This window comes from Poecile atricapillus, chromosome 6 (genome assembly GCF_030490865.1).
Source record: "Poecile atricapillus isolate bPoeAtr1 chromosome 6, bPoeAtr1.hap1, whole genome shotgun sequence".
Taxonomy (NCBI): domain Eukaryota; kingdom Metazoa; phylum Chordata; class Aves; order Passeriformes; family Paridae; genus Poecile; species Poecile atricapillus.
This window is the reverse complement of record NC_081254.1, coordinates 18,521,041-18,545,987: the sequence shown is the minus strand read 5'-3', so window position 1 is coordinate 18,545,987 and position 24,947 is coordinate 18,521,041. Positions and strand designations below refer to the sequence as shown.

Sequence of the window (24,947 nt, the reverse complement as noted above, 5' to 3'; positions counted from 1 at the left end):
TGCTGTTCTTTCTGCTCGAGCTGTGGAAGGAATTTGCAAAGAACAAGTGCCTTCATGATCCCAAGATCAAAAGATAATGTGTTCGCACTGTCAAATATATTTATGTAGGGATTTTCCAGAGCTGCCAACCTAGGGCCTGTGCTGTGCAGCAGTTTTGTTAAAGCCCCAGCTCCTGAAATCATGTTTATGTGATAGTCTCTCATTTAATACTGGAAAAAAATCAGGTAAGTGACACTTCCAAAAACCTGTCCACCAGCAGGCAAGTGGAAAACATTAGTGCAAAAACCCAGCTACGCTGTGCATATGTGTAGGGACAGCACCTGGTTTATGCATTTGAAATGCCTAAGGTTTGCAGCATTTCTAATGCTGTGGCAATCCCAGGACCAACACAAGGAAAAAGGGGAAAATAGTATTAAACAGCATCCCTGGCTGGAGCAGACTGCAAGAGTGGTAAGCAATGGTCTGTTGGCAGAGGAAGAACTGGCAGTCAGCTAAAAGGACATGATCTTATCCAGTCAGGACATGACCTGCTCTTTCTTTGAGAGTAGTACAGAGGAGGGTGATTAATGTTGGATCTCTTCAGAGACACCTTCTGTCAGCACCTGCAGGCAGAACTGGAAGCACTTGCTCACTCTCCCTTCAAGCTGTGGCACTACCTCGGTCTCCTTACAGCAGCCCTGTCAGCAGTGAGCAGGGATACCAGCAGTGGTTATTTTGGTCTGAAGCTGGGGAATGAAAGCTCCCAAGATACCAGGTAGGATATTCAAGAGCACTATCTCACCACTATAAACTGAGATCATTATTGCTTTGTCTGCACTGACATCGGCCTCGTTCCCCTCCTTCCTTTGCAGGGGTTATGTTTCCAGAGGGCCCAGCAGAGTGACTAGACCAAGCTAAACTAGATTAGCAACTGCATAGACTTCTCTGCCAGCTGCTTCTGAACCCTAGCTTTGCTTAGAAATTGAAGTGATTCCCTCAACAGCCCCCTCTCTATCTGAAACTATGCCCTCAATAAGAAGAATCTCCAAGTGGCTTTGGAGCACCACCCCATGTGCTCCTACTGCAAATGTCTCCATCTCACAGAAAAAAGCTATTTTTCAATCCCACGGGCAAACAACATTTGTGGGACCCTAGCTTCAGGTCAGACATGCAAATCTTCTGCCAGATGAGGTTTCTGGGTGCTAGTTGTCACTGGCTGCAGCCCTCGCCAGGGGCAGATGGGACACAGCCGTGTGCAACACAGCCACTCTAGCTGGGTGCTAAGGGGGTCCCACCACCACCACGGCAGCCTGCCCAGCACAGAGCTGCCAGCCTGTGAGGATGGGAAAAATATCCCTGTGCCAGGACAGGAAGCAGATCAGCATTTCCTACTGCACCAGCTGCAGGCTGCGTCATGGGGAATTATCAGGGAGAACAATGGCCTCTTCCTCCCTCTCATATGAGGCCATCCTCAGCGACACTGGCGTCTAGGCTGTGAAATCCCCACAGCTACATCAGCTGTCACGTCTGTGCCTGGGGCCAGCCAGTGGCGCGTGGCATGGGCGTCTGCTTCCTCCTCACCAACACTTGCACCATAGGACCCATTTCCACCATTGGGAATGGGAGCATGCGGCTTCAGGGAAATTCCCAGCTGTCAGTGAAGCAGGGAGACAGACAGCCAGCCCAGGGTGAGCCACCTCTATCAGCTGGGCTGGGACTCATCCTATGTACCAGTGGCATAAAGCCATCTGTCACCTCCACGGCCTCGTACCCTCGAGTAAGTCGGGAGCAGACCGGGGTGACCGTGGGCTCTTGGGACTCTTCCACCCTGCAGTGATGTGGCCAAGGCCATCCTGTGCAAGGCCTGCACTGACCCCACCACCACCAGAAGCAGGAAAAACCTGGAGGCTTTTTGTACTCACTAAATAAACTAAACAAAGATATGAGGGGTCAAACAGCCTCTCCCGTTAAGTGGGGTTTTCCTCTCCCACAGGCATCAGCTGGGCTAGGCCTCCTAGGTGCTGGCTAATGCCTGCCACTGCACCTACAGCACCCTCACTGCCCTGCCTGCCCCTTCCCAGGCCACCTCTCTGCAGTCTCTGGAGGAAAGAGAGGTCAAATATGGAACAAGGGGCTGCTTGAAGCCAAAAACTAGTTTCAGGTGTGCAGTAGTCATTTACAGACTGGCCAGGTCTTGGAGTCAGGGGATTCACTCTGACCTCTCGTCACAAACTAAAATAATAAATTAAAAAACAAAATTAAAAAAAAAAACAACAACAACAAAGACACCCAGCACCCAGACATTGCAGCTGCAGGGAGAAACAAAAGCCACCACAGGCACCTGGAGCAGCCAAGCAAGCCAGCAAAACTTGCTGCCTCACAGGGCCTCAGAAACGTGGGATGTTTTTGCATCCCAAGTCAGAGCCCAGAAGCTCAGGGCAGGCAGTGCTGGATTGCACACCTCCAGAACCACGCCAAAAGGAAACAAGATGAAACATTTCTCAGTACAAATGTTTACTCAGCTCTAAGAAAACGGGCCCCTGACCAAACCTCAGAGAGTGAGAGCACTCTGGTCCTGCAGGCAATGAAGGAGAGCAGAGACCAGCAGGCAAACCCCCAGCTCCATCTTTGCCCTTGCAAAGCCACCCAGGGAGCAAAGGCCATACTCATGACCAGCTGGCGTGTCTGAGGGGAGGCTGCTTGTGCCAAACACGCTGCAACAGCTCAGGAGAGGACATCTTCACGGCAAGCTCTACCCCATGCTATGTTTCATCAGCTGCGATCACAAGTATTGAGAAATGCCTTCACTTTTACCTCTCTTTCTGTTATTGTTTGGGGTTTTTCAGCTATGGAAAGATCTTTTGCAATGCTTTGAAATCTGATTAAAAATTAGGAAGGGTTTGGGGTTTTATTATTGTAGGGGGGTAAAACAACAAGACTAGCTTCCCACATCCTCTCCTTCCATGTCCCTGACACATTCCACACCCATGCAGTAACGCCTTTTAACCAAAACCAGCAGGTCGCGATATGCCAGCACAGTTCCCAGTCTCAGTGTTGTTACTTTATATACATATTGCTTCATGCATTGCCCACACATGCACAGCCTTATCAAAGGCCAAGCCAGCCACACACCCAGTTTCTATAGCCCCCGCCTGCTTCGTATCCAAGGAAATAAAATACACAAGATGGAAACAATGACATCACTCTGCAAGAATAAGGATGAGCACAGGACAGACACTTTTAAGAAGCTTTGGGAAGACAGAAGTGGATGTTTCTCTCATCCTAAAAATACTCTTATTCAGCCTTGGAGCTCCTCCAGCTGCTATAACCTCTGTCTGAAGATTATTTTTATTAAAAAAAAATAAAAATCCTTGTGTTTGAAAGCCCTTACTTTTTGTAATTAAGAAGAGCTGAACTACCCATCTCGAAGCAAGAGTTTTCATTGATATTCTCAAGGTCTGATATTAATATTTGTGCCTTACTGCAAAGGGGATATATAGCCTTCAGGGAGCCGGACAAGTTTTTGGAGACAGTCTGGGTGCCAACTGCCCTTGAAGCTGGACTCTCTCAGCTCTTTCTCTACATTACCTCACTCAACAAAAACAGAGACCTGGACCCCACTGGCATCTGTGTCTTACAAAAAAACCCCAAACCAAACAAAAATACCCAAACAAGCAAAAAACCAAAACAGACCCCAGGTCTGACAAGACCTGGCACAGTCATAGGATATGGAGTTTTATTGCTTATTTTACCAAGAGACAATATAGCCCCTCGGGGTACAGATCTTACTGCGTGGTTCACGATCACCAGAGGGCACAGCTGACTTGAAGCTATGCTGGTCTCTGCTCAATATCAAAAGCATTAAAATTAAATTAGTCACCAAGTAACTTGTTCTCTCTTGCTGTGACCACTTTTTTCAAGAGACATTAAGCAGAAGGGAGAGGCAGACATGTTATTTTAGTCTTTCCCACTGTTGTGAGGAAAAGATCTTGATGGGAAAATGCCACTGAGCAATCAGCTTTAGGATCTGGTTAGAAGTGCAAGTGAACTAACTGAGTAAATATGCTAAGACGACTGTTATTTCCTTCCTCTAATGTTGCCATGGGCACCAAAACAAAGCTAGGTCAGCTGCTGAGCCATCAACACCAACAAGCTGCTGTACCTTTTGATGAAATGCAATTTTGTCATCACTCTTGCCTCAGTTTAAATTAATTTAGAATGATAAGGATAATGGCAATGAAATAATAAGTCTGTAGCTCTTTCATGGGTAAAGATCAGCTTAGACAATGAAGTCAGTCTTTGGACTCAGGACTTTGGGGAATGAATGGGAGGTTGTAGAATGCCTTTTTCATTTTCCAAAGGCAAATAAAAGTATTTTAAACGTACATTCCTAGTAAGGGAAAACACTTCCACAGGCATGCCACAGCATGTCACCAAATATCAGCCTCCAAAAGGATTATAAACCAACAGTAAACAAACAGTCCACTTCTAATGGGGTAAAAAATGTGTAAGCAGGGATCTTAAAATATTTAGCTAGTCATAGACAAGCTCTTAAGCACTGGTTCCTGAGACAAATTGAAAACTAAACTATTTTGCAAGATATTTTGCAAAGATCTAGCAGCTACATCAGTAAAATAGGAGACAAAGAGAAGGTGGACAAGTGTGAAAAATTTCTGAGATACCAAATGTAGGAAAGGCAACATCTAACAGCTAATTCTAAGAAAGATGGCAATATATCTGAATAAGTCAATTTCTACAGCAAGGGTTTTAAAGACTTTTTTTTTGAGCCTGAAGTAAGGCTACTCACATGTATGATTTTATGTCTGCATTCTAAGGGCTATGTGCAAAGCCAAGGAGAACCATTGTCAAAGGACCCTGGACCAGGACTTAAACAAACCACTTGGACTCAGCATGTCCTATTTTCTTTGGTAAGTGAATTAATAAGTGTTCTGCACTAGACTGTTGCCAAGAAAAGCAAAGATACTGTTTTCACTGGCTAGCAAGTTAAAAAAACCTAAACAGCTCAGCTTTGCCTTCGAAGATTCAACTCTACTCACAGCTTCAACCAGTCCTGCTGGAAAAATGATATTGGCATCTTTACAGTAAAATTCATAGCAGTTTGCCATGTTGGTATACATTCATATTGGTATACATAGCATTTTCTGCACTCTCCTACTGCTGATTTGTAGCAGGCCTAGCCAAAACCCCTGATAATGCTGCGAAGACACAGCCCCAGAGCAACTTGGCCAACACTTGCCATATGCTCTGGCAGGACTCAGCCTGCTCTTCTGATTTTATGCTCCAAGCAGAAAGACCTCACTACAAAACTTACTTGCTGTAGTCAGCTATTGAAAAAAGGAAATGGGCAAAAAACCCCCAAACAATCCACCAAAGAAAGAAACCCACAACCTCACAACTTGATGGTATTCCTGACACTTTGGCACAATGGATTAGGATGTTCAGGCACTGTTATGCCTTAAGAGTAAATAGGAGCTTGTGGTTTGGAGACATGATGTATCTCCCCTCAGACTGCTGAATTCCTGTTTGAGTCTGCAGCAAGCCCCATTCACATACACAACTGCGAATGATTTAACCTGCTTTAATTTAAAGGAAGGGAATAAGAAAAGGCAAGACTTGTGTGATGTTAAATGTTCCTTTCACACCAGGAAATAACTCTTCTAGCAACAGGCATCAAAGGGGTGAAAGCCTAATTTTCAGGCAAACATTGATTATTAGTACAAGATTAAAACTCACTGCTCAGAAATAAGCTCTGTAACATTGATTTCTCCACACTCAGCCGTACATCAAATTCTCCCGCTCAAGTCAGTTACAGGTTGCTACCAATAAATTCAGTTGAACTATACTTATAAACTAGCAGTAACAGGGTATCTATCCAGTGGCCAGAGCTAGAAGAAGGACTAAGACTGAGGTTAGGCTTTAGGAAGGGATGTTTTCCATCACCAGCATTACTGCTAAATCCTGACTATCTATGCAGACTGGGACTGGGGAGAAAAATGTGGTGGGGCAGTGAGTTACAGGGAGGTTGCAGCAGCAGGTTCCTTGCTGCAGTTAACTAAAATTAGTGAGCTACTTTAAAATCCCACTTAGGGCATGTGTTGTACCGTATGTTTAATTTTATGGCATTTAGTTCAATTCTTGCTAATGGCTGTAGTGGGAAATGGGTCTCTAGGATTGAGTCTCCTGCTGAATTAAATGACAGCTCTCTGCATCCTTGCAGCAAAGCCTCAGTGCAGACTCTGCCCCACTCCTTTGGCAAGAGATAGCTCCCAAGTCTCCAGGTTGAAGCAGAAGCTTTCAAAAACCTGGGCAGCAGAAGACACAGACCAAACCTCAGCTCAACAGTGTCACAGACAGGTGTCACCACATGGCTCCAGCTCAAACTAAGTCCAAATGGCTCAGTCTCACACTATGCCTTGGCAGGGTTATGAAATACCTGGAGAATGCCACAATTAATTCTTGGCCCAAGTAACACAGAGAAGTTTGATGTGAAAGAGAACACGGACAGATCTCAGGCCAAGGTCTGAGCAGGGTGTTGTTGCATGTGTGCTGCTTTAGTCTCAGGTCCTTTCCAACTGAAACAGCCATGTTAGTGCTTAATTAATTGCAGAGTCAAATTAGTTTTATAATATACTTATGGGATGTGTGCTTGGGCCAGAATCCACTGGGGCCATGTCACTGCTCCAGTGAAAATCCAGAGGAATGCCACTGATTTTAGTGTAGTTATTATAGATTTTTTTGCAGTGTAATCCTCTAAATCTAGCCCAGGCGATGCCCTTGCACAGATTTCTGTTATTACTACATTTACTACACAGAGGCAGCAGACCAATGAAGCAAGGCTGCCAACAGGTTACAAAACAAATTTCCTAGACAGAGGCTGCATGATCTGCCACACAGATAAAAAGATGCTGGTGTATTTCTCTTCCACTTTCACCAGAGTTAAACTGCTAAGAGCTTACTGAGTAAGAGCAAAAAATCCAAACTAAACCAACAGAAAACACCAAGTGAATAATATTCCTCACCCCTCAAGTCTTTTCTATCTACGAAAACCAACTGGCTTAGCAATCAATAAACCAATAATTTACTGAGCCACATCTCTAGAGTGCCTTCTGTGCCCTGTGGTAGGTGTGAGCATGCAGATGGCAGGAGGCACCTCTGACCCAAGCACCCAATTAGCTCTCCACAGCAGCAAGCTTCTCACCACGAGGGAGGGAGTCTGTCTCTCAAGGCCTCCAAGGGACATGTGATCTCTTGACAGTATGGGGCATGATGGTACCCCCAACATGATTAACAGAATGGCATATGCTCAGCTCCTTGGAGGATCAGGCCTGGAACTTCTCTCACAGGAGTAAGAGGGAACAAGAGCAGACAACTATTCCAGGACTTACCTGTGGCTCAGAGGCCAGATTCATCTTATAAGGATGTGTCTTTCCCTCCTCGCTTACAAGCGGTGACCAGACTTTTGACTCCGTTCTGCAACATACAAATTTTGCATAATTAATCTGTTTTCATCAGTGAGCACCATTACCGTTATTAAAAGACTCAAAGTTCATCCATTTCTCAAACATTTCTAGAGTCTCTCATATACACTACAATCCACATCAAGAGGAATCTAGACAGCGTCATTTTAGATACACAACATAGGTGGCTTAGAAAAATGAGGTCCTTGGAGCAAGACAAGATCTCAGCAGTGACTCTCCTGACTTACCCTTTGTGTCTCCACAGGCAACACATCAGGTATGGGCTCCCACCCAGGCTGCCAAGCTGGGGGTTACCCAAAAGCAGAAGCTGAAGATATCCCTCAGATGCAAATCCCTTAATTAAATGGGACAATTCAGATTGCTATGTGTTTCAGTTTTTCTGGGTAGCCAGGAAGAAGAATGATTCTTGTCTGTATTGACTATACAGACAACATTTTGTTCTTGAGGTTGGACTGCCTTGGAGATAAGCTAGAAATACTTTTTCATCTGTGTCTCCAGAATTTTCTTCTTATTTATAGTGGTATCCATGTTGAACAAACAGAAGCTTTTGGGAATGATGAAAAAAAAAAAAAAATCCCAGCCTGAAATGGGACTAAAAACTGAGACGACCTAATGCGACAGAGAAAGTCTATGTAACCTTTACTGGTCTGTGGTCTGACCCAATTACTCACAGTAATCAGAAACACAAGTCAAGATCTACAACTGAAACCAACTGCTTTTACCATCATCATTGTGGAATTTTGCTATGTCCCAAATAATGACAAATGAGTGGTGAGGAAGAAGTGGAGTGCTTGGATTTGCTTGAAATACGTTGTGGGAAACATAATGTACCTACATTTCTCAGAAGCAAAGACAGTAGTTAGCATCTCAGTCAGATTAAACAGTGCCAGTTTTCCCAAACTTTTTGATAGTAGGGAATGAATGACTGCAGTATTCTTGAGTGAAAACTGCTGTTCAGTGCTAAACATTGCATCATGCAGCAACCAGATGGCTGATAAACTCTTAGGATGAGGTCTGAAAACCATGTCCTGTCCTGTTGACAGGAGCCCTTTCTGGAAACTGGAACTGCAAATAGATGTACTTCCTAGGTATTTGTGGGTCAAGGACTAGCTATAATTTAAGTACTTAGTTAGCCAAACAGGAATGCTTCCACTGAGAATTAACTGGATAACTGGAAAGAGATTTTCCAGGGAAAGAAGGAGGAAGAGACTAGAAAAAGAAAAGGCTTTTAAAACTGATAAGAATGGAGAAACAGGGTACAGAGCTACCCACAACACATTCACTCTGGTGTGCACCATTCCTCTAAAAACCCTCCAAAGTCACAATATTTTTAAAACAGCCAAACTTAGATGAGATGCACATATACATCCCAGATATTTGCTGCATAAATAGTATTTTAATATTTGCAACCAGAAGGCAGCTCAGTGGGAGGAGATGGGAGGCAGCATTCTCAGTCAGGAAAGAGGAAGAGTTTTATTGACCTGCTATTCCCTTTACTGCACTGTGGACTTTACACAGAAGAAACCTGAATGAAGTCTGCTGTGCTGTACCACCTTTCACAGGAAAAGTACAAACAAACAGGTCACACCTGATATCCGTTATGGATATTCAGGTACAGCAAACCTTTGACTCTTGGTTATTGCATCTTGCAAGCCCAGCTGATAGCTGATAACCCATGCCACTCAAATGCTGCTGTCTGGCAAGCTGGGGCAGATGCAGGCAAGTATGACTGTAACAGCTGTGTGGTACCAGATCCACACCAATCTGATCATCATCTTGTCACAACAGTTGCTGTTACTGGAGGTCCAACATGCCTCAGGTGAATACAAAACAACCATTCTCTCCTTGCTTCTGGCAATCTGTGCTTTAAGGTACCTGAGGAATGAGCAATTTCACCCAAATTATGGCTATCAAGCCTCACAAAGTCACACCCATTTCCAGGATGGCTGTTATTTTCCACACCTGAAGATTGTTTGCACATAGGGGAGGAGCAGCCTACTGACTAATACAAAGCCTTATTCCTTGAAAGTGTTTGGAGATTATGTATGACCAAGTTTCATCTCCTCAGGGGAAACAGGGGACACAGCAAAATGTATGGAAATGAGACACCCAGCCAGCCAGGCCATAAGCAAAGGAACGTTGGCTGGAGATGAAAGAGCAGTTCAGAGAGCATTAAACATTTCAGCTGATTTCTAGCATGAGGCATCCCTGTGCCAGTTCTCGCAGCAATGATCCAAGAACTCTTTTGAGGTAGCATTTTCTTTTACAGCAGTTTATTACAAGCTTTCAGAAGCACGAGGAGGCTTTATTCACACTGAAAAATTTAAGCCTAAAGCAGGCCAGTGTATGAAACGGAACAGAACGGAAACTTCCCCTCAGACACTTGTTTTCATCCCACTGCCCTTCAATGTGTTTGAGGTCTGGTGACAAAACACATTGATCTCCAGAGGAGGGGAGGCAATTATGGCCAACCACTGCAGCCCACAGGGGCTTTGACTAGATTTTTCTCCTTCATTTATAAGCAAGGCAAATAGCTCAAGTTTGTTCCCCAGTCTGCTGCCATTCTGCTCTGTCACTGGATATAAATGGAAGCAGCAAGGTCACTCCAAGCTTTACTTTCAATCCAGTCTAGAAGTTATCCAAACAGAAATGTTAAATAGGCCATGCATCTGTTCCTCTAAGGCAGGGAAGATAAAGCTTCCCTTTGTCTTCACAACAGCTGCAGAAGAGCCCCTCAGTCACTCTCAGCAGCCCATTTATATCCCCAGTGAAGTGACAAAAAAGAACACAGCTTTGGTCTCCCTGGCTTTACCCAGTAGATCTTTAAAGGCATGTGCCCCGTCCCACTGCACTGCCTGTGGAGCCCACGGTCTGTGGGTCCTAGGTAGGACCACGATGGTCCCAGCTCTTGGGAAGGGTTTCCTGGCTCTGCTTCTTGTGTCAGTGCCTGTAATTCTACTGAAGGAGGAAGAAAAATACCACTTAAAAGTTCACTCACTACTAGCCCAGGGCTTACTTTCTGCAGTGTTGGGAAGTGTGGGCACTAGGCACAGACAGCAGAGCAGATTAGACTCACCATGTTTGTATCTTATCCATATATTTTCACATCTTAGTTATATGAAGGAGGGAACAGGCGTCAGAGCAGACAGCTAAACCCAGCCTTGGTAACAGTGCCTTCAGTTCACATCAGGCTGCTGCTGGTAATGGCTTTCTGGAGGATTTGTTCCCCAAATTTGAGGGAGAAGGCTCCCAGCCAAAAAAACACCTCCATGTTCCCCTCAGCAAGGCCGTACCCCTGCCAGTGAGCATGGTCATGCTAGCAGAACTGCCAGACCTGCTTCTCCACTGGTGGAGGGGCTGGATGTCCAACAGCCTGCTGTGGAATCCCCCCCTGTCTGGTGAAAGCCAGAGGCTTTGGCATCCTTATCAGATCTCAGAAACTCCTGATAAACTGATGAATATTTATTTTATAATATGGTTTCTAATGCATATTCTTTCAAATGAGACTCCATCAGAGAGCAACATTCAAATGGTGCAGGAGACAAAAATATGACACAAACAAGTCTGAGAATGAGGGTCAGGCAAATTAACTGCAGGGACATGTATATACAAACCTCATCATTTTTGCAGTTTACATTTCCATGTTGTTTTTTTCACTACAGGATAGAGAGTAACTAAGACAGTGCCAGGGAATGAGCCATGCATCTCCTGTTTCATCCAGGCAGAAAGCAAAATCCAAGATTAGAAAGAAATTTTTCTAATACTAGTTCTGGTGCAGAGGTACTAGCAGGAAAAGAAGGAAGGAAGCCACACGCAAGTCAAGGCAGGAATATAGAGAGGTATTTATGAAACAACACTTTTTGAGCAGCTTGGCTTGAACATGATGTAATATAAACATTACAAGAGCTCAGATTTTGCTACCAGTGCTTTGCATGCAAAGTTGGGCCATAGCTTCAAGGGAAAATTCAGAGCTGGAAAATGAGGGTCTAATTCTTTGTGCCAGGAACCGTGTAATTTCCATAAAGAAGAAAGGCACATCTACATTCATTCACATCTCATTTCAAACGCTGGGATGGACACAACTAAGATACCAAGTAGCAAATAAACCTCAAAAGACTGAAAAGTTTCTTGCACAGCACGAAGTTTTTTAGCTGAAAAATGAGGAAAGACCTAAAGAATTTCTCTTTCACAATCCTCTCACCAGAGTTTTCCACAGGCATTTTAATAATGTTTATAAACTAACTACGAAAGCTCACAGGCTACCTTTTAATCAGCCTTTTAGCTGCAACAGCTGTTAAATACAGGCTCTTGGCTTTAAACATGAGTAGTCACTTTTAACAAACATCCATTAATGGACATATTCAGTTTGGCAAGCAGAACTGTACTCAGGCTGCATACAGCCTCCTGTCAATTCAAACAGCAATGACAGTCCCAACTTCCTAGAGACAGGAGACCCCAAATGTATTTCTCCATGCATAGCCCTCTTGCATTTCAGGTGTCTCTTCATATAACCACTAAAACCAAAAAGACAACTCCAGTTGAACTTCTGTTGCTACTTCTGTGTATCTGGAGCAGGTTCAGGACACTACAAAGCTTAAGACACACTTGACTACTCAGACTTACACTGTTCTTGCACTTGCCAGCTGCAGTTAACTGTTATTGCCTTGCCACAGAGGCTGTAAAATCACAACAAATGCCAATCTTGATTTGCCAAAATGACTTTTAATGTGTCTGTTGTTAGTAAAAGCTGCTGGCATGCACCCATGAGGGCTGGAAGCACCACAACTGGAGAGGTTGGGAGCGGCCACACTGGCCAGGCAACCTGCATGGCCTTATATAGCTGCACACTGAGCAGCTGGCCTTTCCCAGGGCCAAAGGAATTATTAGTAAGATGACAGAACTGGAAAACTCTTCTTGGCAGGGAAGCAAAAAAGCAAACCTAAATGAGTCAACGGATTCCACCAACTTCCTAGAACAGAAATCCAAGCCTATTGTGGCTTTGTGCAACTATTCCCCACAGCTCAGGCCTGGGAACACATGGAGCAAGCAAGAGTGCAACCAAACCTACTACGTAAAATGCAGAGGACATGATACATGGGCTCTCTTCTTCAAAAGCATCTACACATGATCCTTTCTGACAATCCATTTAGCAGGTGTTGGTAGCAGATAGGACTTCCCTGATCCTAGCACTTTTCAAAGAATAAATAGAATAGAATAGCTTTGCTCCTTGGCAGCACTTTCAACAAATTGAAAGACTATTTTGCAAACAAAGAAGGTGCGTTAATGTATTATAAGCTGGCAGCAAAACGGTAGAAAAGCAGCTTGAAATTTGAGGAGCAGAACAAGACATTACCTATTTTCAACCCCTTTCCACAAATATTAACCCTCTACCACCCTCAAACTGCCAGCAGACATAAAGGGAAGGACAGCCTCACTACAGGAACACTTTCTTTATTGAAAAAAAATGCCTATATAAATATACACTTTACCTTTGAGTTGCTCAGGGCTGCACAGTCCTACCAACCATCTGGTGACTATAGCCACAGGCAAAGAGACATTTGTTTTAGAAATAATTTTCACCTGTGCTGCAATGAACATTTGTCTGCTTTTGTACATCTGCAGCTACAACAAAGCTGTGTTGTCAAATTGAGCACTTCCACAGACATGGGTGATGCCTGGATCGTCTGACTATCATGTGAATTTTGTGGTTGGAGTATTTGTTCCTCCTGTATCTTGCTTTGAATGTTCTTTGTCGGGGGAAACATCTTACTCAAAATATACTAAATTTCCAAAGAAAGCTGATAGTTGTCTCCAATTTGTCAGACACATCTTGCTGCTTATCCCCATTAATGGAGAGCAGCCCCAGGCGAGGCTTTGCTCAACCCTAACATGTCAGTGCAGTGATGTTCACACCCTAATTTGAAAAAAAAAAAAAAAGTCACCAGGAAAAAAGAAGCGTAGCTCCTTTCAAAGATTCAAAACTTCATTTTTCCTATGGAGAGACTCAAAAATCTCCCTGTAAATTTCTCAGTTCAGCAACCAGGTAGGTTTCAGTTGACTTAAGCACTGACTTGAGCTTGACTTTGTACTGCTGCAGACAATGGAACTCTTACTTTAGTTTCTTGGTAGCTACATTTCTCTTGAAAGAAAAAGCAAAATGAATGAACAAGCAGAGACTCAGAAAAGAGCAGGAGCTGTTAGACACAGTGAGTTCAGTGGGAATTTGTTTTCTATGGCAACATTGCCACTTTCGAGGCAGAAGACAGACCTTTCCAACTCTGTTCACAAGTCAAACAGCAAAGCACCTGGCAGTGCCACTTAGAAAAGGGTATTCAGAGAAAGCAATTTGTGGCTGGCTTTTAAATCCTAGGAAATTAAGAGATTTGCCCCTTGGGTGAAAAAGCAGACCAGGCATGTTTTCTTCAGCTAGAAAGTTGATATGTTTTTAATGGTGACTTTTGTTAGATGAGATTTCCTGCCTACAATCTGATCTGAAATATTTTTGGACTGCTACCATTGCTAAGAAAAATAGCGAAACAGGAAACATTGGAATGCTGTTGATATACACAATCAAGCATACAGTGCAAACAGCATTTCCTTTACCAGAAGTGTTTAAGTCCTTTCAACTCTCTATATTTACACTTCTCTTAAATAATCATTAGTAAGCCAAACATGAAGACATCTTAACTGCTTGGCTATCATTAAAAGAGAAGAGAGTTGCCTATTTGAAGAATACACATGTATATATATTGTTTTGGTTCACAGAAGAGCACATGAAAAAAAGAAGCATAATACTTCCATGAAACACTCTCCTAGCTTCCAGTTACTTGCAGCTTAAAGGCTTTCTGCAGCAGACATACCTCCACTGTATATATTATCCTTCAAAGATTTGTCTTGCACTAATTCACCCACTAGGCTCTTCAAACCACATACACTCATCACGTTTACAGCACAGTCACAAATGAAGTCTCCACTGTTGCAATGGCGAAATGATCCTTTGGTGAAACTGAAACACCTGGTGTGAGCTCAGACCTGTGTCTGAAATCCACCTGGCACAACCTTGTTGCCACACTGAATGCAAGTCAGAGAATATTTCATATGGGCAAACATTTGAATAAGTAATCATTAAAAAATTCATCAGCTAGCAATTTAAGAATCATTAAGAATTTATGCTTTGGCAAGACATTTCTCCAATAGTGAGTAGAAAGGGACTGGAAGACTTCTCACTCCAGAAAACCTAGCACAGCTGGGCACATCCTCACACCAGGTGTGTGATGTTCCAACTCACAGAGGTGCTGCTCTGTCAGAGCAATGACATGTGCCAGCACAGCTCCTTGGTACATCTGATTCAGCTAATGAGCTACAACTGCACAGAGTGGAGACCAGACCCAAGGGTTGGTGGTGTTGCAGTGCAAATGATATACACTCCTTTTCAAACTCAGCCAGCTACTTACAGAGCTACTTTGACAGAGAAAAAAATTCCAGCTCTGACCTGATAGTATTGTGAGCCTTCCTCACCAACAGTATGGTCAAGCCTTAGTGACAGAGCTGTGCCCACCAAAGCTCAGGAAGCCCAAGCCATACCTCTTGGCCAGTGGCACTCATTTTCCACAAGAGCCTTCCAACCTCTCCACCTCTGTGGCAATGCCCTTCCCTTCTTCACAGAGGAAGGCTCACCACCACCACACAGTCTGCTTTCCTCACCCCTTTCCCTAGCTTTAAGTTGAGAGGGAAGAGGAAGCATGGCTCCAAGTCTTAAAATGCTTTCTCTGTCACCTCTCTAGGCATCCCCTCAAGACCCTTCATTTTAAGGCGTTAGATTGCAAAGTAAAGAAGTGCTCCTGCCTCAGCAATAAAGACTTTGCAGCACTTCTGAGCACTGAGTACAGCTGCATTTAGACCAACACAATTATGGGGGCCCAGAAGGAGACACTGGGCATTAGGGATAAAATATTCTCAACAGACTACAACCAGAAAAGACAACATGATGCACACAGATTTTCTATAGCGCAATGGGTAGCAATATCAAACTCTAAAGTGGTAAGAAGTCAGATCAATGCTTTCACATCTTTGTGTTTTTGACACTCTTGGCCTTCTGTCAGCAGAACTCAGTGATCAGTACAGCAGCAGAAGCATCCAAGACACACTCATGCTACCTCATTGAAAGGGAATCTTGAAAGAGTTGAGCTGTGTAAACTGAAAGGCCCTGCACAATTTTGCACAGCTGCAGATCCAGCTAGAAATCTCTCCCTGGGCAGCTTCTACGCCCAAGGCAGATGAAATGTGCATAGGGCAGCTATAAACTTAACGACTTTGTAATTAACATTAGCAAACACATTTTACAGACTCAACGATCTGTAAGGGTGAACTGGCCTGCAGGCTGAAAGAGCCCTTGCCTCCCTTCCTCTTTCCCAGACAGAACCACATGGCACTGGTTTGCCAAGTCAAGCAGCTGGATTTTGGAGAGGAAAAGGAACACTCCTTTGCAGGAAGATTACACACTGCTAAGTTCAAGGCCAGTATGAGAAACTCTGGGGTTAACAGGCTGCTACAATGCTCACTACCCATTCACACTGCCTGCACTATGCTCCCTTCTTCCATCTGTGAATTCCCTTAATGAACTCTCAGGCATTTTTTTTGGCCAAGACCTATCACTTTTTCCTGAACTGGGAAATGCCTGCTGAACTCCTGGCATTGTCTGAGCCATGGTTAAGACTTCTGTTTATCACAGAAAAGCCCTGAACAACTGAACCACTGTGTCATTTAAGTCATGCTTTTGCGCTCCTTTTGAAAGCACTTCCCCTGCATCTGCCCTGAAACTGATGGATGATCACTCTGAGGGAAGGCAAGCGCAGGAAAAACCTGCTCCAGAGCAACTAGAAATGCCACACTGCATCTACCATCTGACTTTTAAAAGCACCAGTACCTGCAGCTGCAATTCACAGCAAAGGAAGGATAAATCCCCAGCACTCTCAAAAAAACCAGGCTCCAGTTCTTTTAAGTAGCAGCAGGTCAATGCAAAGCACAGCCCTGCCTTCCCATCTCCATTTTTCTCTCTGTACAAAGATGGCCCAAGAACAAAGCATGGCTGGGGAAAGGAATGAAGTTGTCCATTGCTCCACAGTTCAAGATGGTGGGAAAGCTGAAGCCAGCCTATGCTCTACACTAGTGATGAAAACTGTGGCTCAGCTGTCACCTGCCTTTAGCTTTTCAGGATTTGGAGAGACTGATGTCTAAGAGGAACTTCGCTGCACCCTGGGTCATCACTGTTTAAGATTGACAGTGCTGTTTGATCAAGAGGTTTTCAAAATATACATTTCTGAGTCTGTGCTTGGCAGAAGCCAGGCACTTAATCGCTTGGAACAACACATAAGCTTATATTTTAACTGCTAAATGAGCAACAGGAAGGAAGGTCATCTCTGGTTGCACCTCCTCTGCTATGAGTGAAGTTTTCATGAGACCATCTTTGGTTTCTTGCTGTCAGGAGCTACAGAGTAAGTTGACAGACCCTGCCATAAATTAGCAGCAAATGCAATTTATTATTTTCATAAGGTCAAAGTGCAGCAAATGCAAGCAGCATTAGGATTAAAGGATGAAATGCAGTTCCTTCTTGCTAGCTAGCACCTGTCAGACAAAGCACTAAGAGGTCAAATTAAACCAGCCAGAGAGGTGTACTGTCAAACCAAAACACAAGCTACTGCCCACCTTGCAACCCTCCCCCTCTCCAGCCCCAATCTTGCTCAGCTACGTACCTGCTGACTGTCAGAGTCAGTTCATCTGTGCACCCCTTGATTTTGTTTTGTGCCTCAAGGTGCGTCATGTTATCTGTGTTCACTCCATCAATGGCTATGATCTGGTCTCCTATACACAAGTTGGCTATGGCAGCTTTGCTGCCTGGAGTCACCTAAGAGAAAACAAAAAGAGTGAATGGACTTTCCAGGGAGGAGCTTTCCATAACAACATCTGAAAATGAGTTGTAGAAGTTCTGTTTTTTCTCACTGGTACCTGGAAATAAGGAAGTTAAAATTAATGAAAGTACATTCTCAGCAGAAATCTATCTAGGTCTTTTAGATAAGGAATTTTCTTTTGGCACCCACAGATAGAAATCTGGAGAGAGGACAACAGGTAGATAACAGAAATAGTATTTTCACTCAAGACAATGCTAAGAGAGCAAGATCATACAGAAAGCAACTCTGTTCTTTTCTGGACAGAGAAGTGCTCTCTGAAACAGAAGGTGCTGAGGACAGGCAGAAGTCCAAGTCTCTAAGAACAGAGGTGACAGAAGAGAGTATCAGAGTCATTGCAGTACCAATGCCAATCACGAACAGCTTTGCCGGCATTACAATCTCATTTGTTTTCTTCCTTGAAGGAAAGATTTGGGCTCAAGATTTTGCATTGTTTCTTTAGTTGTAATAATATGCTTTTTACCCAGCAACACACATTTACTGACTTCAGCAAGATCAATCCCAAAGCAGTGTGTGCTCTACGCAGACTGGAAGAGAGATAGGCATCAGAAACTTCATCTTTAAACCACAAGCTGTCAATAGTGTCCAAACAGGCAGAAGCACCAGCCCCCCTGCCTGACCACAGCTCACCCTGATAACTTCTGCCATATTGCATCTCCCTTTCCTCTCATGTGGTCCCAGACAGAAGGCACTATGCAGCAATGCCATCAATATGACATTCCTCATGAAAAAGGTCCCAGCTAAAACTTGGCATTTTCAAGCAAATCAACTAAATGGCTTCTTCATTTTACCCTATTTCTTTTAAAGAGGTATCCTCTTAACAACTGAGACCTCTTTGGGCTAAAATTATTGCCTGTGCAGAGGGTGAGTAACATTGTGTTTGTGCCTTTGCAAATACTACATAAGATTTTGTGCAGTTTTAATGAGTTTGTGAAAGGAGTGTAATGACTTCTGTGGGCTTTTGTCCATTATTTAATAGGCAGAGGAAATGAGAAGGGTGGACTGCTCCCAGACATGAGTACAGATTAAAACATGCCTTGCAGCTGAGACATACCTCATTTATGAGTCCACTGCAACTGGTATTCATTCTATACATTCATGCTAGGTTTCAGCATGCTGGAAAGCAGCTGAGCAAACCCAGCAGAGCTTTCAGACATAAATACCATTCACAAGATTTAGAGATGCCTCTTAACTAGGGTTTGGTTGGCAAATCATTGCCCCCAGGGAAACATTCTCCTTCTAGAGGTGTCACACATTAGCAGCAATCACTGTTTTCCCTGGGTCAAATCTGAAGCTGTTCAGTGTATCTTCTCACAACTGTAATGGGCTATTTTCCCCAACCAGAAGAAAAATCACAAGATGCTTTTTTCACCTCTCTACTAGGAAAGTGTTTCATGGAAAAAGGAAGGACATAGACATAGTTCACAGTTGTCTAAGCTGACCAAGGTGCTCAACATTAATCTAAAGAGCTTCACATGGGTCAACCAATAGTGAATGTCTACCTGCACAGCACTTTGAATACTGCAAGCAGTCTCTGAATTGACAGAGGAGTGCAGATGAAAATACCAGACCAAGCACCAAATGGATACAGAAAATCTGATTCAAATGTGAAGATCATCACCTGCCAAGCTGCAGCCCTCAGCTGACTGGTGACCAGTCGAGGCCATTGAGTGCGATCTGCAGCCACTCCATTGCATTCACTGCCTTGAGAGTAACCTCCTGTAAACCTTGTGACAGGGTGTCATGGTTCAACCCAGCCTGCAGCCAAGCCCCATTCAGCTGCTCACTCACTCCCCCACCTGCAGGACCAGGAAGAGAATTGGGAAAGTAGAAGTGAAAAAGCTCCTGGGCTGAGATAAAGACAGTTTAATAGGAAAAGAAAAAGGCACACATGCAAACAAGATAAAACAAGGAATTAATTTACTCCTTCCCATGGGCAGGCAGGTGTTCAGCCATTCCCAGGAGAACAGGGCTCCATCGTGCATAATGGTTATTTGGGAAGACAAACAACATCACTCCAAACATCTCCCCTTCCTCCCCCTCTTTACATACTGGGAATGATGTCATGTGGTCTGGAATATCCCTTTGGTCAGTTGGAGTCAACTGTCCCAGCTGTGTCTCCTCTCAGCCTCCCATGCATCTCCAGACTCCTCACCAGCATGGCAGTGCAAAAAGCAGAAAAGACTTTGGCTCTGTGTAAGCCCTGCTCAGCAGTAACAAAAACAACTTTGTATTATCAACCCTGTGCTCAGCACAAATCCAAAACACAGCCCTTACCAGCCACTATGAACAATTCTACCCCAACCAAAACCTGCACATAGGGACAGTTTGCAGCTCTGAAGAAATCTTGAGCACTGATAGCTGCCTATAGTCCCACCAGATTTGGGAGCTATCATTATAAAAACCATAAGACCCATCCCTAAGGATATCATTAAAACAAAAGGAGCCTGCAGGAAACACAGTGTGGGTCTTCTCCTGGTCTCTGGACCTTAACTTAGTCACTTGGTTTCTTGGGGCTTTAATTTCCTCTGCTACCAAAGGAGGGAGAGAGGCACATTACTCACCCCTGGAAGGAACACCAAGCTCAGTACTCTGTTACCATGATTCATTTTCAATCAGATAAGCTGCCAAAGGGTCAAAAACAACAGTGGATTAACGCCAGCACTGGAACACTGCTGGAGACTCAACCATGCAGCTTGCATTTCAAGACTGATAATTATACAATATGTGATAGGCTGGTAGAAATGATCCTGTATCACCAGGAACAGCTAAGCCACAGCAGCCAGGGACACTGAAATATTGAAGCCTTCTGAAGAACCCTCAAGAGCCACCAGGAAGAGCAGCTGGCATTGACAGTGACATCTCAGTGCATTGCCAGTGCTTGTGGTGTCAGTTCCCTCCTGTGTCTAGAAGAATTTGAAATGTGAGTGCTCTCCATCAGATAAGAGTCACTGGTCACACAAGGGTTATTCCATCCACTCAGGTACTCACATAATCCTCTCCCGTAAACACAAGCTATAAGGTTGCACAAAAATAAAAATGAGAACTGTATCTGACAAAAGTAAACATGTTTCAAAATCCAGCTTCTTCAGGTCTGGAAATAACTTGCCCTGAAATGTAACCTTTCACAAACTGCTGCCTACAACATCTATCCAGCTCATACTGTCTGCCAGGAGTGCTCACAGCAAACATGTCTGCACACGGGCAGGGTATGGAATCAACCCATCCCCCATCCTTTTAGGATGATTTATAGCTACTAATAACGTTCCCTTCCCCCTCAAAGTAAGGTTTGGGCTTATCTCAGTGCTGTCAAGCAAAAGGCGTTTCTGTTATTAAGTGAGGAGCACAGAGCTGCCACTGTGACGTTTTCCTGCTTTTATTTTTGTCACATCCCTGCCTGGTCCATGGGAAGCAGCAGGGGCAGGCATGTGGCTGGGGGAAAGCAGGCAGAGGTGCTCAGAGCACTGCCAGCTATCTGCCAGCTTACACAAAAGGACTCCAAAAATGAGCAAAAGCTTCAGGCTTTTTTTCAGGCAGGGATCCAGTAAATTTTGTATCTGAAACTGCTTTGCTCCTGCTCTCAGATGATCTAAAGCCTTGCCCCAGCCTCTCTTACCTTTCCCTCTTGACTGAGCATGGAGCAGAGACCAGCACGAGCCAAGGGAACAGCAGGCAGTGCTTTGTACACCTTGTACAGGTGGGTTACACAGTATTGAGGATGGAGCTGCACTTTTTGCATCGATAAGCAAGAAAGACACTGCAAAGAACAAAACCAGCAAACACAACCTTGCACAAGTCACAGCTTGTACAAAGGCACAGTCTCTCATGTCCTTCAAAAGAGCTCCCTGACTTGGTTTGGACTTCCTCCACTGGGGCTGAGCAGATGGGAACATGGGCAGACTCACTAGGCACCGGGCACCTCCCAGTTCCAGAGACACCATGGTTGGGTGAATAAAGTTCAGCACACCTTGTAACATCATTTTACTTCCTTTGGAAAGGAGCCATGCCCTGCCTTGAGATGATTGTTCCCAGACAACTGAGTAACACTACCATTAGGTCATTTTGCTGTTGAACAGACAATGCTGAGATAGACAGAGCAGCACTGATTCCTACTGTGTCCAAAATAGGTCTCAGAGTGTGCTTATGGTGATGCTTTGTTTGGGTTGTGCTCTGTGTAAGAAATCTGGGCTACTATAGAAATAATCTAGATACTTACAACCAGACACATGAAACTATGTCCTTGATACCAGCTCAGACACATATGGAAGAAACAAATAATCCCCATAATCTGTTGGTTTGACTGTGCACTCTCTATTCATGCAAAACTCAATGTAGTAGATAGCAGTGCAGACCAGTTATAGGCTTGGACCTCTTTTTTTTTAAAAAAAAAAAAGATTCAGGATTGGTTTGGACAGAAGAAAAAACTACATTACTTTCCTATACTACAAAGTGAAGCTTTGTGCACATGTGCTCCCTTACACACACACTTTGGGCTCCACCTTGCCAACACCACCAGGACTTTGCAAAGGTCAGATGACCACCTCCCAGGAAGTTTGCTTGCTATTATCTGCTTCCACTGGTGGCCAAGCAGCAAAGAAAGCGCTATGAAATAGCAAGTCTTCAGAAAGTCTTTGGGCAAGTGCATTTACAATAGAAAACACTTTGATTTAGCAGCAGGAGAAACATTTGACTGCTTATTCAACTCCCAGGACCTCTTCATAAAACTTCTGTCTGTCCCAGAGCTTGCCAAACACAACCACATTTTATATTTGATGTAATTCCCTCTATACATGCTACCTAACAAGCTCTGTAGTCCCTGAACTGGGGTATATGGTGCCTTTTTTCCTCTTGCAGGCAAGGATCCAAGAGGCAGCAGTGGGTATACTGAGGGAAGCTGCTGCCCACAGCAAATGAGAGGGAGGAAGGGTGGGAAGCATTTTTATGAAAATCAGCATAACTCAGCTCCATGTGAGTCAAAATAGATGGGTGGGTCTAAAATTCATTCAATTTTTTCTGGCCTTCTCCCCTCATCCATTCTGGCACCCTATATGCTCACTCTGTCAGCTCTTCACAGTTTCTCAGACGCTGCAGCCTCCGGCATCACTCATCACTCCACACCTAAACACATTGCAAGAAGTGATGAAGAGATAAGAAATGAGAAAATTAATATCAGCCAAGAAAAAGATCTGGAGAAACTGTACCTAAGTGTGTTTGAGAGGAAAACGCAGCTGGGTTGTTGGTGGAAAGGACAAACACAAAGGAACATACTTCCACAGCCACCAGTGACAACCAGACATCTCTGACATTCAGTTTAATCCTCCCCACCCACACACACTGCTCTTTTACCATGAGTAATGTCCTCAGCACTGGAGTATTATGCTAAGCAGTTGAAGTTTCTCCCAGCAAAAGCATGCAGCTGGGTCAGCAGAGATCAGAGGCTATGAGAAAATTCAGACAAGCACATTCCCCACCCCTTCTCTTTAGGGGAGTGGGAAGGATATGCCTTACAACTGGCTCCAGAAGAGTTCCCTTCAATGCTGCTCCAGTTCTCTGTATCATTACAGTCTGGCAAGGCTGCAGCCCAAACCCCACTGGCTGCTCTCTGCTGGCCCAGATCACACCATCACCAGGAGACAAGGAGAAGAAGGGGGTCATACCTCTGGCCAGTGAAACCCCTGAGCATCAGCCCACCTCGCTGGGGCCTGGGCTTCCACAGCTCCTCTGGCAGCCCAGACCTCACCCTCCTGCCTGCCTTCATGCCCTACCCTGACAGCCAGAGGAGCTCTGTTAACACAGAAAGGGGAAGGCATCGGACACTGCACAGAGAGGGCTGACCTCACTAAGATGGTATTTTATACCATCATGGGTGAGAGGATTTGCTCAGACAGATGCTCAAATGGTGGTCAAGGAGTTACTCAGCCTCACAGCTTCTTTTGCTAACATGTCTTATATTAAAACAAACAAACAAACGAGATTTTTTACAAGGCCTCAAAAACAGCTGACTCTTTCTTGATGGTTTATTTCATCCTCTAAATAAATCAACACATCCAGTAATCAGCAACCGTCTAAGATACTGTAGTCCAGAACACTATCAATTATTTATGCAGTTCACAGGGCTCCTGTCATTTCCCTGTTTATACTGAAAAATAAATAAATAAATTTCTCCTGTTATTTTGATGCTGCACCCTTCAAATCCAAATCATTTTACATACTGTATACATTTCTTGATGGACAAAGTGATTTTTGAGGGTGAAAGGTACCAAAGAGCCTGCAGCCATACACAACTTGACATCTGGGAAAAAAAGGAACTTTCTTTCTCCCAAGAAGTCCAACATTTGATTTTAGGTGTCCTAAAGTTCTAGGGATTAAAGTTCTCACACAGTGTTGAGGCTGGTAAATTCACTCCAAATGTAGAATTCTCGCTTTAGGCTCTTCGGGGAACTTGCCCAGAACAAGGTGGGTCAGACATCATCAAAATGATTATACCATTCGCAAAGAAGAGGAACAAGGAAAAGGGAACTCCAGAGTTTGGGGGACATCAAGCTGCTGCATAACCAATGCCAAATTAGTCTAAATATGTGAACTGAGGAAAAGACAGCCCCAGCTCCTAGGAAAGACAAGAGTACTGCTCTTGAATGTAGCTCTGGTAGAAGGCATTTGACTACTATCCCAAAAATGGTAAAAGTTTTTTTCAAGGTAAAAGTGCTCCCTCAGACCCAGGAAACCAGACTGGAAAAGATCAAACCTATCCTGTGCCCCAAAGCACTTTGCCTTTACCCCAAGAAAATTTGCTGCTTTGCCCTTGCTACAACTAAGGAAGACTTCTTTGGACTTTTAGCCAAACCCTGGCAGTCAGGGAGATCAGAAAAGTCTTTTCCTCTTCTCAGCAGCCATTTGTATCTTTGAAGCACGGGATTTTCCAGCAGCTGCTAGGATTGATGCTGACTTCAAAGTCACAGGGGCACAACCTGTGCTTGTCACACCTGGTGTGCTCTGACAGAGCAGACAGGATTCCCTCCAAGCTAAGGCACAAGGCATCCTGCCAGCCTCTAAACACCAACCCAGCCACTTCTGCAGGGCCACAAGCACTTGGCAGGTGACACTAATGACCAGTGTTCCACAGGCTCTTATCAGCTGTGCAGCTCTGGAGCAGCTCTGCCTGGCAGGGCACAGCGGTGCTGCCACAGCCCCCACCCCTCCTGCAGCCAGGTAAACATCCCAGCAGGAAACATAAAGCAACCTTCACCTTCCTGGAAAGTCCAGCAGCTTTCCCCAGCTGCCTCCCTCTGCCCAGACAGCCTCAGAACAAGACCCCAGCACAATGCTGAGATTGGCAGTCACAGAGAGCTGGACTGCGTGGCAGAGGAACTGCACAGTGGGGACCAGCCAAGGCTTTCCAGGCTGAGGAGGAAAGCCAGCCCAACCCCAAATCCTATCACATCCACCACACCTCATGTTTCCTTTGGCAGACAGAAGGTCAAAGGGTTCCACTCTGGGGGCAGAG

At 44.4% G+C, this 24,947-nt stretch overlaps 1 protein-coding gene across 1 annotated transcript in view; it reads right to left on the bottom strand.

Moving 5' to 3' along the window:
• The window catches only part of PDLIM1 (PDZ and LIM domain 1), a 42,962-nt gene that overhangs the window by 13,585 nt on the left and 4,430 nt on the right, over positions 1-24,947 (bottom strand). Inside the window, exons 2-3 of the mRNA XM_058841531.1 lie at positions 17,231-17,382; positions 7,386-7,470 (exon numbers count right to left, since the gene is read on the bottom strand). Coding sequence (XP_058697514.1) covers positions 7,386-7,470; positions 17,231-17,382 — 237 coding nt within the window. The remainder of the gene's footprint in view (positions 1-7,385; positions 7,471-17,230; positions 17,383-24,947) is intronic.